The sequence below is a fragment of the Stegastes partitus genome, unplaced genomic scaffold (genome assembly GCF_000690725.1).
Source record: "Stegastes partitus isolate 25-593 unplaced genomic scaffold, Stegastes_partitus-1.0.2 Scaffold568, whole genome shotgun sequence".
NCBI classification, from domain to species: Eukaryota; Metazoa; Chordata; class Actinopteri; family Pomacentridae; genus Stegastes; species Stegastes partitus.
Window position 1 is genome coordinate 1 of NW_007578299.1, and position 15,269 is coordinate 15,269.

At 38.5% G+C, this 15,269-nt stretch overlaps 3 protein-coding genes across 4 annotated transcripts; 2 read left to right on the top strand and 1 right to left on the bottom strand.

The window, feature by feature from the left end:
- The first annotated feature begins 1,230 nt into the window (after positions 1–1,230).
- med22 (mediator complex subunit 22) lies at positions 1,231–4,995 on the top strand. 2 transcript variants are annotated; one of them, XM_008288627.1, is made up of 5 exons: positions 1,231–1,322; positions 1,546–1,698; positions 1,880–1,960; positions 2,544–2,752; positions 4,242–4,995. In XM_008288627.1, exons 2-5 carry the CDS (start codon positions 1,576–1,578, stop codon positions 4,432–4,434), a joined length of 606 nt encoding a protein of 201 aa, XP_008286849.1. In that variant the 5' UTR covers positions 1,231–1,322; positions 1,546–1,575; the 3' UTR covers positions 4,435–4,995. The 2 variants fall into 2 exon arrangements, with proteins under 2 accessions (XP_008286849.1, XP_008286850.1); XM_008288628.1 differs by lacking the exon at positions 4,242–4,995 and having other exon boundaries at positions 2,544–3,861.
- Position 4,996: 1 nt separating this feature from the next.
- On the bottom strand, positions 4,997–8,348 carry cunh9orf78 (chromosome unknown C9orf78 homolog). The gene is made up of 9 exons (XM_008288629.1): positions 8,166–8,348; positions 7,928–7,987; positions 7,756–7,807; positions 7,377–7,447; positions 7,172–7,249; positions 6,674–6,871; positions 6,376–6,512; positions 6,164–6,268; positions 4,997–6,031 (listed from the first exon to the last, which is right to left on the bottom strand). The coding sequence occupies exons 1-9, from the start codon at positions 8,240–8,242 to the stop codon at positions 5,934–5,936; spliced, it is 876 nt and encodes a 291-aa protein (XP_008286851.1). The 5' UTR covers positions 8,243–8,348; the 3' UTR covers positions 4,997–5,933.
- A 33-nt stretch (positions 8,349–8,381) lies between these two features.
- nfu1 (NFU1 iron-sulfur cluster scaffold homolog (S. cerevisiae)) lies at positions 8,382–14,589 on the top strand. The gene is made up of 8 exons (XM_008288630.1): positions 8,382–8,472; positions 10,352–10,452; positions 11,039–11,174; positions 11,781–11,847; positions 11,938–12,055; positions 12,163–12,226; positions 12,317–12,491; positions 14,086–14,589. Exons 1-8 carry the CDS (start codon positions 8,414–8,416, stop codon positions 14,119–14,121), a joined length of 756 nt encoding a protein of 251 aa, XP_008286852.1. The 5' UTR covers positions 8,382–8,413; the 3' UTR covers positions 14,122–14,589.
- Positions 14,590–15,269: the final 680 nt, after the last annotated feature.

Consider the following 15,269-nt stretch of genomic DNA (forward strand, 5'->3'; position numbering starts at 1 on the left):
TTACCGAATTGGTGCGTTACAATGAAAAAAAAATGTACACGGGTACCTTGTGGTGGGAAAAGTATTTGTTTTTATTGAAGCAATTAAATATAATTGGTTCTATTTCATTAAAGTGTATGGTGTGTAACCATTTTCTGTCTGTTGCCATAATTACAGAATCAACGCGTTATCATGAAAAAAAACTGAAGCGGGTAACCTGCGGTGGGAGACAAGTTTGCAGTCCTCCTGTAAAATAATTTAGTGAGTGCCCAAAGATTTTATTGCAGATAATGTTAGTATGAAGTCCCACCTTTTAGACGGTATGCTCAGCTTTTTGAAGCATGCTCGGGCACTGGAGATATTTTGGCCTAAACTTCGGGTATTTTAACAGTTTTCACTGTTGGGTGAGAGAGGCGGTCTTGGCTGACATGATTTGTGTGATGGAACTCGTCGTAGGAGAAGGAAATGTTGACAATAGATTGTCCTTGGGTAGGATAACATTCACTGAAAATATGAAAAGATTTGGTTGAATTCTTACAGAAGTAGAGCTTTATACTTCTGAACATTTTTTAGGCGATTTTTGGTCATTTTTGAAAAAAAAACAAGGAAGGGTGGTGAAATCCCCCCAGTTTGACCAAATTTCCATAAACTTAGACTGAAGCAGTTTTGGGTGGACCCCTTTAAACTGGCAAAGTTTCATTGAAATCGGTGAGATGGCTTGTGCCACCCCCGCCTGGTCCTATCATGGATGCACTCTAAAATGACAGAGGAAGACAATTCTGTAACATCCAAAAACACATTGGTCAGAGCAGAAGGCTGAGCAGGAGCCAGAGGGAAGAGGCAGTCATTACCCATTTAAGAATCGGACACACTAGATTAAATTGCACACTCCAAAAAATAAACAAACATCCAACTGGAGCATGTCAGCACTGTGACAAAGAAGAAACAGTTCAACATGTGCTGCTGGAATGCCAGCAATATGAAGAAGAAGAAAGGAAAAACTCAAAGAAAAAGTTGCAAAAAAAAATCAGATTAGACAACAAACCGTGCAGAACCTCCTTGGGGGAACAGGAAAGGGAATATTAAGTGATCTAACTGAGTATTTAAAAACAGAATTTCTAATAAGGTTTCTTTTGTTGTTGTTTTTTCTGCCAAGCTTTCTCCACACTCCAGTCCGGTAGGTGGCAGTAATGCACTTGAACGTTGGATGCCTACCGCCAAATCAATAGAAGAAGAAGAAGCAGCAACAGCAGCAGCAGAAGAAGAAGAAGAAGAAGAATAAGAGGCGCCGTATTTTTCGTATTAAACAGCAGCGACATTGTTAAATAACTATGCGATAAGAAGTAAGTAATAACCATTTTCTTAATAAAACCTGCAATACGTGCATCTATACAGTAGTACAGATATGTAAACCACGCACAGTTCTACGTTTTTCTCTTTGTATGTAACGAAAGCATGCGTTTTTTTCATGCTAACTAGCTGCTAGCTGAAATACACTTGTGGCTGTGTTTGGTTCATTTTAAATGTTAGGGTCAGCTGAGTGTATTTCTGTGTTAATATGAACAGGGAACTGTCTGCTGTGTTTTCCTGAGCACCATGACGACTCAGAGAGTGCTGCCTCAAAGCAAAGAGACTCTGCTGCAGAACTACAACAAGAGGCTCAAAGATGACATCAAGTCCATTCTGGACAACTTCACAGAAATCATCAAAACAGCCAAGGTAACAGAGAGAGATTCAACCTCTCGTTTTTCAGCTCTTTACCACTTTGTCCGTTCGTTTCGGTGTGTTTGTTGAATGCTACTCAATAATTAGCATCACTCTCGTGTCTTATCATGTTTTCTCTTAACATTTTGTCTCTCTGTCTACCAAACAATGATGTCATACTTTCCTTTGTGTTCAGATAGAGGATGAGACGCAGGTGTCTCGCGCGACCCAAGCAGAGCAGGACCACTATGAGATGCACGTCAGAGCAGCCAACATTGTAAGTATTAAAGAAAGCACCAGAATACACAACACATTCAGCTTCATAGCTTGTTGATACCCTGTTAGTAAGTGTTTTAGTGGGGAGAGAGAAAGACGAAAGAGGACAACAGCTAGTTACACCCTGATGCTTAACTTAGAACTTAAAGTGAATTAGAAGCAGAGACATTCACTGATGCTGCTGCCAGCTGATTCCAGCTCTTCATGTATAGTATTTAGATCAAATTAAGTTAAACCCAAGACTACTCCTTTTTTATGCTGCAGCTTTCCTTTAAAGTCACATGAAAATAATCCTTTCCTGCCTTAAAATGTGTTTGATATAACTTTCTCCTTTAGATTGTGCAGATCTATAAAGTCCCAACCTCTTTCTCCACCTACTCTTACCCAAAAACTATTTTAAGCTGCACAATGGCAAGTTATGATATTGGAGTAATTCAGCTTTTTGTATTATAGCCATGTATATAAAACTGTTTGTACACTTTGGGATTACTTTGTGTGGCTTCTAAAGTCTCTTCCATGTAGACAAAGGGATTTTTTAAAAAAGTCCTCATTTTCAAACCAGCTCCTCTTTGTCGTTGTGTCAGGTGCGTGCCGGCGAGTCCCTCATGAAACTGGTGTCCGATCTGAAGCAGTTCCTGATTCTGAATGACTTTCCTTCCGTGAACGAAGCCATTAACCTCCAGAACCAGCAGCTCCGCTCACTACAGGAGGAGTGTGACAAAAAGCTCACGTCGCTGCGTGATGAGATTGCCGTCGACCTGTATGAGCTAGAGGAAGAGTATTACTCCTCCAGGTACAAGTAGGCTCATACTTGCCCCCATCCCACCGCCCCGCTGTTGTCCCACCATGTGCTGTCCACCTTCTACCATTTACTGCTGAGCTCAAGGAACCATTTAGTTCAGACACTTGGCAACCTTTGTCGTGATTTCCAAATAGAGCCATTCATTGACGCAAATAATTGCTGAGGGTCATTGTGATCTGTCTCATCTCACTCGGTGCCTTTACATTGTTACTCATTAGCAGGTGCCTTGACTTTTATTCTGCTCTATGACGTGACATAATTGGTCAATGGAGAGAGGGCTTCAGTCTTAAAGGGGCTTACCACTAAATGTCAGCTGTGTCAGTGTATTCAGCCCTTCAACTGAGAGAAGTCATTTCAGTTTTACTGTTGCACTTTGAAAGCCAGAAGGTTTTTCCAGTATCAAGGATGAATTTCATTATCCTGAACCAAAACATTTGTGTAGATTTACTGCAGGTTCATTTCTAAATGGTGGTCAGACCTTTAGCTTTGTGGTCTGCAGCATCTAATGGACGTAAGCGATGCTTTAACAAATATCATCAGGTACTTGAGAGAGATTCATGATTTAGAGGAGTATAAGTATTGAGGCTTCCTAGTCTTTTTGTATCCAAAATATTTTAAATGGAAGTAATGAAAAGAGGTCGTTAAAATCCATGAATTTAAAGCATTTGATGCAAACACAAAGATTTGTGGGAAAAGAGAGCACACATTTTTTAAAAATGACCATTTAAAAACAAAACTATATTAGAATATACATTTTTTTAAAAAGCAAACAGTCATTTAAGATTATTTATGTGTAGTATTTAAATCATGAATATAATGGTGATGGCCTCAGTGCTACATTTTAATAATGGACTGTACAATTTGACACAACTGCGTGCTTTTATTTATTTGAGGTAAAGTTTAAATCAACTAACAGTTGTTTGAGTAGATGTTTTCTTTTAAAGCAATTAAGAGATTATATTTTGTTTATTCCGTCCGTAAAAGCACAAACTGTCAGCGGTGTCAGTTGCACTTGGTGCAGTTGTACATGTGTACCAATTTGTGCCAGTTCTTTTAACAGACTCAGAATGATTGAGAAATAAAGTAGAGACAAAACGTTGTAGTGGTTTGTCTTGTTTTTTTGTTTGAGAAAGTATCACAAAGTGTCTCTCGGTCCTGTTTGGAGCATGCTGGGTGTGGGCCTGCCTTCCTCGCTGCACTTGCTCTGCTTTCTCCTCCATCAGCAACTAATCCCACCCTTTTGCTGAACTTACATCAGCAGTTGATCAGTCATACCTCTGAGTAGTAACAAATCAATAAATAGCTGTTTTATGTGGCGTTTCCAGTGCTTCTGCATAACCTCCACGCTTCTATCGAATGTGTGCTTCCATGTCTTCTCTATGTGTATGAATGTGCTTATTCTGACCTGCTGCTCTCGTCTGCTCCTCTCTTTCTGTGCTGCGCTGATTCTTTGCCTCCTACTGGTTTCTGCTCTGCAAAGCTACAGTCAGTGGGACAGCACTGATCTGCCGCTGTGCGAGGCCTACCGTCGGCGAGACAGTTGGGCCTCCCCAGACAGCAGCTGCAGTTCCACCCAGGGTGACCGAGAGGACGTGGACGGACCTCCCTCACAGGAGACAAACCCCCAACACCACCTCAATGGACACGGGACGGCCTCCATAGAGAAACCATGAGAAGAGACACTGTTTGGAGCAAAGGACACTTTTGCTTTGACATCTGTTGTTTGGATGATTTCAGTTTCCATTACACATTGTGAACTAGAGTTTGATTGTATTGGAGATTTGAAATTGGACTAGAATTTTGTAAATGAGGATTTCTTTTGCATTAGCAGGCAATAAGGTAGAAGTAAAATGAACTGCACTGAACAAAAACACATAAAAACCATATTAGAAGCAGAAGGTGGCCAGTAAAACCTTATTGTAAGCTGACATTCCTCTCAGTTTAAAGGAATTTATGGAAAAAACATACATACACTGGCTTATTCATAATATACATTATATTATACACACATTACTGAAGTTATCATTTAAAAAAAACTATTGAAAACTTTAGGAATTTTTAGTTAACCTTTGAAACATTGATATACATTCATTTTTTTGTATTCCTATGCTGAAGTTTGCTCATGTATTGAATACGACTGTATTAGATTTATCTTGTAAAAGTGTGCTTTTGTAATATGTTTTGTCTGCTTTTTTTACTCGTAAGTTCAGATCAAATTAAACAAGTCAAATGTTGTTGGTTTTATTTTTTTAATCAAATCTGTTTCTACAAGCCTGAAAAACACAAATCTATGACTACAAGACTTGACAGTGAACTAAAAGACAAAACTAAACAGTTCAGAACAAGAGGACCACTCAGTTTGACAGTTTCCATGTCCTTTTGTGCTCCTTGAAGACCCCCTTCAATGGAAAGTTTTGTTTTTTTTGTTAACAGTTACATGTTTTATTAAGCTGGAAGACATGAGTGAAATAAGCAACACCATAACTGAGCATTTGGACCTTGACGTTGCAGTGTACTGATGACTTTCCCAAAAACAGATCCAGACTTAAATGGTTTTAAGTAACAAATGTAAGGAACCAAAATTGTTTGTTTGTAAGGTGGGGCTTAGGAATCACTAGTCTTGGAACTGGTTACAAACGTGTGGCTGAATTACTCCAGTATTACAAGCTGCCATTCTGCAGTGTAGAGTGCTTTTACAGCATTTGACAAGCGTTATAGGTGAGCTGGTGTATTTGAGGCGGGGACTATAAATCTGCACATCCCAGAGGAAGCAGGAGGAAATATTTTCAAGCAATAAAACTTCTAAATATATAATTTTGATGCACAGAGATGACTTTTTATAAGTGTGATCAATGACTGGAGAGGGACTTTGACATATTCTGGTCCTTTTATCACCTTTTTTCTTGGTTATCAGACAATCCTGAGCAAAATGAGCCAAATTAAACGATGGGTTAAGTAAAATTATCATTAACATGACACGTTACATAGCAAATGTACTGCATACAGGTAACCACCAGGAGCTCTATACAATAATTAAAAAGTACAACAGTGGCTTAGGAGTTCAGCCATTAACAGCTTTTTAGGAAAACTAGTCCATAAATTATCATTATGGCTCAATCTCTGTAAAGCTGACATGTTTTGTAATTCTTAAAAAAAAAAAGCATCCACCGCTTCAATATCTTCGATTCATCTTCTTGAACTTCTCATAGTGGTAGTCATCTGTTGCCTTTTCGTTGTTTGGACGTTTGCGGTAGTTGGGTGGTGACGAAGCTGTGGATTAATGAAACGTAGAATATGTTTTAAAATGGTATTTACAGCATGCACAGTGTTTATAGACAGGTCTATCTGTGGCTCATACGAGTGAATATAACACATAGAGTATAGCTGTGGATAGTCTCTTACTCTCTGGTCCTGGTTTCTCTGTGTCGCCCACTCGCAGCGGTCTTGCTTTGGGCTCTTCTCTGTGTCTGTGGTGCCTCTGTGGTGCATTCACATCCTCATGGTAGACTAAAGGAAGAAACTGTCTCAATTAGCAAACCATTCGCCTCTCATTAACCTCAGGAGTCATCATGTCACCATTCACACCCCAATGTACACAGATCGAGAGAACTCACAGCGGTTGTGTTGGACGTAGTTGACAGCAATGTTAGTGGGAACAAATGATGTGCCGTGGTCTTTTTTCTTGTTCCGTTGTTCTGCTATAAGCTTGGCTTTGGCTTCCTCTGTCTGAATAATGTTCTTAATCTTTGCACTAGAAAAGAAATCATATAAATACACTGTCACCAAGAGCTGCATCTTTTCCTTTAACCAATCACTGCCTGCTCTTAAAACAGACTGTCTTTTCTGTCAAAAAAAAAAAAAACACTTCTGGAAGATTCTACAAATGAAATTTTCTGAATCTTCTGTACGTACTCAATGCCAAGATCAACTTCAGGGATCCCACTCAGCATCTGATTGGATAACATCTCCTCTGTCTTCTTGGCTGAGTTGACTCGGATGTTCTCAGGCAGCTCATACAGGTGGTCCTCAGCATTCTTCACCTTCACTTTCTGTTCCTCAGCCTCCACCAAGCCCTTCTTCTTTTTAAGCTCTGTCTCAATATATTTCATCCTGCCAAGACAGATTTAAAACCCACATTGTAACATATTCCTAAGAAGCACTTTGTAGCTGTGTGAGAGTCCACACTTTGGGGATTATATTTAAATAAAGCAGTTGCTGAATGTTGCCGTTTAACATGTAGATGCACTCGTGCAAACAACTTAGGTTATAGGTCTGTCATTTGATATTTTGCGATAGGATAAAGCCATTCCCCTAACGTTGCCACTGGACTTACATCAGCACATTCTGAATCCCAAAAAGCATGAGGGTATGTCTTCATATATATGTGACAAGAGAGAAAAGCATACATACATGTCCGCATCCTCGTCCCTTCTGTTAGTTTCAGCTGAAAACGATGTGCCCAGGTTGAGGTCTGTCTCATCTTCTGTCCTGCAGGTGGAAAGCATCATCTTGGGTCAATCAGTGCCATACGAGATTACGCATGTATTGCATTTAGAAATGAAATCATAATGCATACAGTGTGGTAATATCATAAAGCAGTTAAACATTCACTTACATGTCCCTGTTTCTGTCTTTCACTTTTTTCATGTCCACGACCCCTCCGGTCTTCAGTTTAAAAGGGTCATTCTGTAACAAATCATTATTGTAATGGAGTTTAGAGTAGTTGCCATTTAAACAAACATATTTAGGTCGACATCTTCAGGCTTTGTCTCACAGAGACTGAGACAAAGGCCAAGTCAACCTGAGCGTGTCATCGCGTCTTTCCATTCCAATGCACCAGCTTTTCTTTGTTAAAAAATATTGTTAGAAGTTTCATAATTTTTCTGGCTTTGTCTGCTTAATATTGCCTTCGAGTTCTGCGCAGACTAAAACCATTTTATCTACACCATTTTGACAGTAAATTAAACAAATTACACTTCAAGCAGATCACTTACATCAATCTCAGCCTCTGGTGGCAGTTTCTCTCCAACCAATAGAGCGGTCACGCTATTTGAAAAAAAAAACAACAAAAAAAACTCGTTTTTATTTCATATATATCAGTATACTTTAGAATTTACCAGCTGAATCGTGTTCATGTTTAGAGAAACAGTGCTGCCTTCACGTTACCTGACTCCGTTCTGTCGTCTCCTCAAACTCTGTAGCTCTTTAGCTTCTTCTACTTTCGATCTGAACGATCAAGACACACAAATTAAATATTATTAGCTACACAGCTTAATAAAACTACATGTGCATTAAAATAACATGTAATTTTGTTTTAATGCACTCGCAGACGGTAGCTGGCTAGCTAACATAACATGCATCTATAGCTTAGCATTACGGTTCATGTTTGAATAAAGTCCTTTACCTGACTTCTTGGGTCGTCTCATCCTCCTCCACATCTGACGATCCTCTTCTTCTCCTGAAGTTTTTGCCACAAGGCATTTTAAACGCAGTTTAATGTTATTTTTTTTTAGCCTTTGAAAACTGCGCTGGACGGTAGCTGCGAGTTGCTACTTATCAGGGGGAAACTTTACTTCAACGTACAATAATACTGCGTCACGTCCGGAAATGAGATCGAGCGCTTCCGCTTGTGTTTAAGTAAGCAAAACAAACATGGCGACGTACAGACAGGTCGGCAGGTTGTTGGGGATTTCAGCAAGACTTTCACTACCGTAAGTCCACATGTCTGTCAGTTGTGAGCTGGCGACGTCCTCTAGTTTTGCTTCTTCTATGCGTGTTTGGATGCATCGACCTCAGTCAGGCTAACGGTAGCTAGCCGGCTAGCATGCTGGCTAAACTGTGGAGTGACGCAGAATCAATATTACTGCATGTGATGAAAGCAGCGTCTTGTTATACTGTTTTAGCACTTTTAGTCACTGTCAGTTATCAGCACTGTTGAAACGAGACTTTTATTGTCCTACTAAACCAGAATTTACAACATTTTGGGGAGAAAATGTTGAATTCAAATTGTCACACCCCCGTTAAACCAAAGTCTGTCTCTTTTGTCACAAGTTGACTACTGCACATGTGTAGTTCATGTTTTGCTAAACTGCTAAAACGTGGTTGAACACCATTCCTTGAAACTGTTTCTTGATTAGACTGAGGCTTTGATTCTGAGTGGAAATTTCTGATGTAACTTTGACATCCTGTTTGGGGGAATATGTGCCTCCATGTGATCACGCTTATTTCTAGTAGTTTGCATAACTGAGTACTGAGGGATGTTCACTGTCATGTACAGTTTTAGTCTCTTATTCGTTATATTTTCCTAACTTTGTTGTGGATTTGTTTGCTATGTTTTTGTTGTTTTTTTGTTTTTTTGTTTTTTTTTTACTTTTATATTGAGTTTTTGTTTTATTTTAACAAACAGAACACCAAACAATGTCCGCATCCCAGACAGCCATACAACCCATCAAACAGAGGAAAAAGTCAAAATAAATAATACAAAAACAATGATAATGAGAGGTACTTACAGCACTTGAGTAAGATTGTATAACATAATAAAGAAAAAGATAAGTAAACTAGTGAAAAGGAATAAAATAAATAAAAACACATAAGTAAATTTTTAAAAAGTCAACACAAGATTGCATATACACTCAAATGAGATGTTTGGAATGTTTCTGCATTACTATTCTATATATAGGCATGTAATTAACAAAGTGTATATCTATTAAAAAATAAAAATGTGTACTGTAACCACCATACTAAATAACTGTGAATGTTTGTTGTCTTTTTCTCTTTTCATCATTGTGTATTATCCATGTCCATTTTTTACATAGTAAAGCTGCAGCATCTAGTCAATTAACTGTCAACTAATAAATCAGTCAGCAACTATTTTGATAGTCACTTAATCATTTTGTCATTTTTTGAAAAAAAAAAAAGAAGAAGAAGAAGTCACAAGTCTCTGATTCAAGCTTTATAAATCTCTGTCCTCTGTAACAGGAAGTAGAATATCTTTGGGCTTTAAACGAACACCATTTGAGAGTGTCATGTGGGGCTTTTTGGAAACAGGGATTGACATTTAATACACCAAACAACTAACTCATTAATCAGTATGGTTAGGTGCAGTTCTATTACATATCCAGTTACATTGTCTATATCTGAATGTGTTTTTATTTCTAATAATAATATCTTCGTACACTTTGCCAGATAAAGGTGCTATGAAAAAAAAGTGTATTGTTGGTTATTATTAAATTAAAAGTTGGGTTTTGTGCTTTGTTCTGGGCCAAGAAAAGACTTATTCTGATTATAAAGTATAATGCTGTATGTACTGCATCAATCATTGTAGGGCTGGTATACGTTTTGCTCTATATAACAACTGGCTTTACTTCTTCTACAAATAGATTACATGTCTTGTTAGCACTGTACGCAGAGGGTTTTTAGTAGATTAGTCTCGCTCAGTCCCTCATGTTCTGAATTCATTACTTCCATATCCATAAGTAGGAAGAGGTAAATGGAACAGGCCGACATTGTGCTAGTATTCGTTTTCTACAGTTGTAAACTTGTGAGTTTCAGTATAATAACCTTTTGATTTTCTTATATGTGCCATTTCAGTCTTGCTGGCAGAGGGTGTCAGAGCACTGGATTACACTGGCCTTCACATACTACAGGAGTCTCGAACAGATGGCCACAAAACCCTCTCTGGGTTGTTCCTGGTTTGTATTCCTAAATTAGCGCATGTAACAATGTGTAAATTTGCACATTCCTGCACAACGGAAATATTTCCATGACTTTTTATCACTTGAAATTTCCTGGATTTGCTGCACTTGCTTAGTTAACCTGTACCACTTGTTCCTTGTTTGTCTGAGAACATTTACAATCAACTGACTAGCAACACTTTCTTTCTTCTTAGATCTTTTTATCCTTCTTTGAAAATGCTCCACTTGTCAGCATTTACTGTAATGCACCAAATCATACCTTGAAATTCCTTGGGTGTGAAAACCTACTTGACTATATCAGAGTCTGATTGTAGTTCTGAATATGCTAAATACAGAAATGATGGTCTTGAACGTCCCTCTAAAGCATATCTTATGGTAGCAGATGGTTGTCGGCTACTCAAATAGTGTGACGCGCTTATGAGATGTGTGAAATTACCCTTCTTTCTGAACAGATGCCAGTCCTGCTGTTCTATAAATCAAAATTGCTAAGGAGAATGTTTATCTCAGAAAACCTTGGCTCAGACAGCCTTGTGGCTTGCCATGACTGACGTGACATTGTACTTTTTGTTTTGTCTCTTTCCAGGAAGGACCATGTTTGTTCAGACACAGGACACACCAAATCCAAACAGTATGAAGTTTCTGCCTGGTCGAACCGTTCTTGAAGAGGGAACTATGAACTTTGCTGGCCCTCGTGATGCATATTGCTCACCCTTAGCCAGGTACACAACTTCTTCCATGCAAGAGTATTTATTATGTGTAATACATTATGTAACAGCATACATCTTGATGTAGAGTGGCATGAAAAGTACAGGTTTAAATTATGCTGTTGATGCCAATCATGTTTTCCCATTTCACACCTAAATAACAATAATGTAATATTAAAATAATGTAATAGCTTTCTGTAATTGTTATTAGTTACACTTGTGTTTGGCAAGTCATCTGTGCAGATTAGTAGCGCAGTAACCAAAGCAACCTTAAACTTCTACAAAATAACACTAAATAGCATTTTAATTCTTGCAAAGCAAAAACAGTAGACTACTCTGTGCACTGCCGGGTGTTTTTGACTCTGGAGCTGGTGTTCTAAAGAAATTCTAACAGATATAAACAGAAATAAATATTTGCATCACTGTGTTATTACAACATTAGTTAATATTCGTGGGCATGGCTGGGGTTATATGCATAAAACTTGCACATGTGCACTTATCTTTTTATTTTAAGCATAATACCCATTTTATATATATATATAATGATTTGTTATGTAAAGTTAACTTTTTAATTTGTGTCAAATGTACTCAAACCTCATGTATGCTATGTGTTGTCTTCAGACAGCTGTTTAGGATTGATGGAGTCAAGAGTGTCTTCCTGGGCCCCGACTTTATTACCATCACAAAGGTAAAGACAGGTTTTGTTTTACTTAATCTACTGTCGTACTGCGTAATGCCATTGTTTGGAATAACTTGTTTCCTCTTTCTCTCCACTTAGTCTGATGCACATATGGAATGGAAAGTAATTAAACCTGATGTGTATGCTGCCATTATGGACTTTTTTACATCTGGACTTCCTATTGTCAATGAGGACAGCAAGCCTAGTGCAGATACAGGTCAGAATTTCAATCAGCTGTGCAAGGCAAACACTGAAATAGACAGAACTGGTAGGGCAAGCTTTTTTCAAATGACAAAGTTCTCCAATTTTCATTTCTCTTTTCAGCACCGTCAGATGATGATGATGAAGTAGTTGCTATGATCAAAGAACTGTTGGATACTCGAATAAGGTACCTGTTCATGTGGAGGAATTCTGTTATCAGTGCTTGCTGCTGTGGCTTCTTGTCCTTTTCTCACATGTCGATGCCCTCGTTCTCCAGGCCAACAGTGCAGGAGGATGGAGGTGATGTTCTGTATCGGGGATTTGAAGACGGCATTGTTAAATTGAAGCTGCAGGGCTCCTGCACCAGCTGCCCCAGTTCAATTATTACTTTGAAGAGTGGAATCCAAAACATGCTGCAGTTTTACGTCCCTGAAGTTGAATCAGTTGAGCAGGTTTGTTCTCTTTTCTTTTGTTTGCTCTACACATGCTGCTTCACATTAGTTGCAGTGGTGCAATGAACATATTTCGACTGTTGAGTAAAAGGATCTCTTTCACAGTTGTGTTGACAGTAAAGTCATAGCTGTAGCTGAATGCAAAACTTTGACATTTGCATCCAGAATCTGCTCATATTCGGCAGAAGCCATTTATTCCTCTATCCATGCTGAGTTTTCTTGAACACCCTAACCCACTTCCATGTTTAACAGCTGGCAAGATATTTGTTTCATAAAATGCTGCTCCTTATTTTTGCCTCCATACCGGGAAAACCTTTCCGTCCTGTTCTTGTGAACACGATGCCTCTTAAATGCTTAAAAGGAAATTCTTTCACAAACATTCACTTGAATTCGAGGAAGAACTGATTATATTTCAGTTGTTAAAGGTCACTGTGACCGCACATTCATTCCATTCTTGTGAACACTATAAATCACGAAAGCCTGAGTGGAATTTTATTGCATCTGGCACAAATAGTCTTTTGGACTCAAGGATGAACTGAGTAGAATTTGGTGCTCAAAGGTCACTATAACCCTCCCCCCCCCCCAAAAAAAATGTTTTTTTTGGATATAACTCAAGCATTCACATGCTAACTATGACTACGTCTCATGCAAATGTCTAATAGGATAAAATGATGAAGTCATTACATCAAAGTTCAAGTCTGGACAGTCAGATTTAAACTGCAACTTGACTGTTTTGGGGAGGCAAACAGCCACAGGGGCAAAACAATCTAGTTTCTAACAACACAACGTTGGCGAATTTTTGCCCGAGAGACGATGAAGTTGCAGATGAAGGTTTGTTTCTGGTGACTTGTTTGTTTATTGGTGCTACACTGTAGAAAGGTGTGCCACCACTTCTGTTTCTGCTAAACCTTTCTGCAGCTTGTTTGCTCTCATGTGGGGGTTTTGCTTTTCATTTCTGTCCTGTCACTGCTTTGTAGTCATCATTGGGCTTCATTTTCAGATCCTCTGTCAGTAGCTTAAAGGGAATCCATCAATATTGAATGACAGCATGAGATTTGAAGACTCAAAACAAGCCAACTTAGGCCTAAGGAGTTAATGAAGACTATACAAGTAGCCCAAACTTGTGCATCTAGCAAAATTTCTGTTTCATTTTCTTCTGGTTATTAGTTCATAAATAATAATAGTGACAATACATTAACATTTATTAATGTTAGTTTGACCTTGAGGCTATATTTATTTCTTATCGCTTCAAAGGTCAGCAAAACATGTAATTTGTCAAAACTACTGCATTTAGCTGTAAATAATGATCATATTGTATCAGGTTTAGTTGTCACTTCATCGTTCGTATTGCAAAAACAAGCAGTTGTCTTACCTGTTGGAATGTCTAAAAGCCTGTAAAACTGGTTGTGTTTATCTTTAAATTCCCTTTTATAACATACTTGTTGACACATAGCTTTACTCCTTTTCCTCATTCCTCATGGTCAAGTAGAATGCAGTTACAGAGCAACCAAACTCTACAAAATGCAGTCAATAAAATAACCTCAAGAAAAATGGCACCTTGAAAATGGTAACCAGTTACGTGTTTTTTCCACAGGTGAAAGATGAGGAGGAGGAGGCTGCTCAAGTTTGAACTACTGAAACCACAGCTACATTTACACATTCCTCTTTCTCTCTCTCTGCCAGCCACCTGCTTTAATGCAAGTCATAGTTGCAATAAAATGACCTGTTGTATAACACAGCTGTGTGAAAGATCTTGTCACCCTTATTTATCCAGATGTTATTATTGATTTTGGTAGCTTTTTTCTGTACAACGACAGTATTTCGCAAAATGTAGGTGTGAAAACCCTGGTCATAGGAACGGATGACCGTGAGGCTGAAATGACTGATATTTATTATTTCACATTGTTTGACATTTTCTGAATCTGTCTGCTGACCTGTAGCCTGTTCAGGGTGTCTGCTAGGATAGGCTCCAGCACCCCACGAGGAGGTGGGTGTATAACCAATGGATGGATGAATCAGTCAGCAGTCAAACACAGCCTTTAGGGTCAAAATGCATATATACTGTATGTATATAAATAAAATTTTCTGAAATATTTTATGACTGTGTGTACCTATGTTTTATCTGTGGATTTGTTGGGTCTCAATTAATTCAACGGCAATTTTTCCCGTTTTGCATTTTGAGTGAAATAGTTATACGAAGAACTATGCCTTCTTACAAGCATTTTCCATAGCAAACATACAAATCCAGCAGTTTGTAGAAGTCACTGCCAGAATCATACTATTTGCCAACAATTTTTAAAAATAAGGTGGGGCTAACTATAACTGTACTCTTCCCTTAGGGGTTTAAATGGCTTTCATTTTCCAGTGAGACACAACATATTTTAAAATCACAACTCTGTAAATTTGAGGAATGTTAAATAAAATTTATTTTTTAAATCCTCAGTACATTTACTGGTCAAAATACCTTTTAAAAATGGTGGGTAGATTAACTTCAGAGTCCTCAGCATTTCTACAATCCTGACTTCAGCATTGCATTGATGGCAAATATGAGTGCATTTGATATTTTATTGACGTAATGACTTATCAGCTGCTGTATACTGTCATTAACGCCTTCATCAGTTGACCTGCCTGTATATTCAGTAACAGCAGGCTTACAGCACAGGCCCGCCTCTGTCCGGTGATGTTGGTTTTAGTGATGTTGGCTGCAGGATGTGCTGCGTGCTCTGCCCCCTGATCGCATCCTGATGCCACGTCAGGAAAGCGTACGTCCGTAGGTGC

Coding starts and splice junctions, on each gene's coding strand:
- med22 (XM_008288627.1), top strand. CDS start 1,576: ATGACGACTCAGAGAGTGCTGCCTCAAAGCAAAGAGACTCTGCTGCAG. Junction 1,699..1,879: donor AAATCATCAAAACAGCCAAG/GTAACAGAGAGA, acceptor CTTTGTGTTCAG/ATAGAGGATGAGACGCAGGT. Junction 2,753..4,241: donor GAAGAGTATTACTCCTCCAG/GTACAAGTAGGC, acceptor TGCTCTGCAAAG/CTACAGTCAGTGGGACAGCA.
- cunh9orf78 (XM_008288629.1), bottom strand. CDS start 8,242: ATGCCTTGTGGCAAAAACTTCAGGAGAAGAAGAGGATCGTCAGATGTG. Junction 7,988..8,165: donor GAGACGACCCAAGAAGTCAG/GTAAAGGACTTT, acceptor TTGATCGTTCAG/ATCGAAAGTAGAAGAAGCTA. Junction 7,250..7,376: donor AAAGACAGAAACAGGGACAT/GTAAGTGAATGT, acceptor TTCCACCTGCAG/GACAGAAGATGAGACAGACC.
- nfu1 (XM_008288630.1), top strand. CDS start 8,414: ATGGCGACGTACAGACAGGTCGGCAGGTTGTTGGGGATTTCAGCAAGA. Junction 11,175..11,780: donor TATTGCTCACCCTTAGCCAG/GTACACAACTTC, acceptor TGTTGTCTTCAG/ACAGCTGTTTAGGATTGATG. Junction 12,227..12,316: donor CTGTTGGATACTCGAATAAG/GTACCTGTTCAT, acceptor CTCGTTCTCCAG/GCCAACAGTGCAGGAGGATG.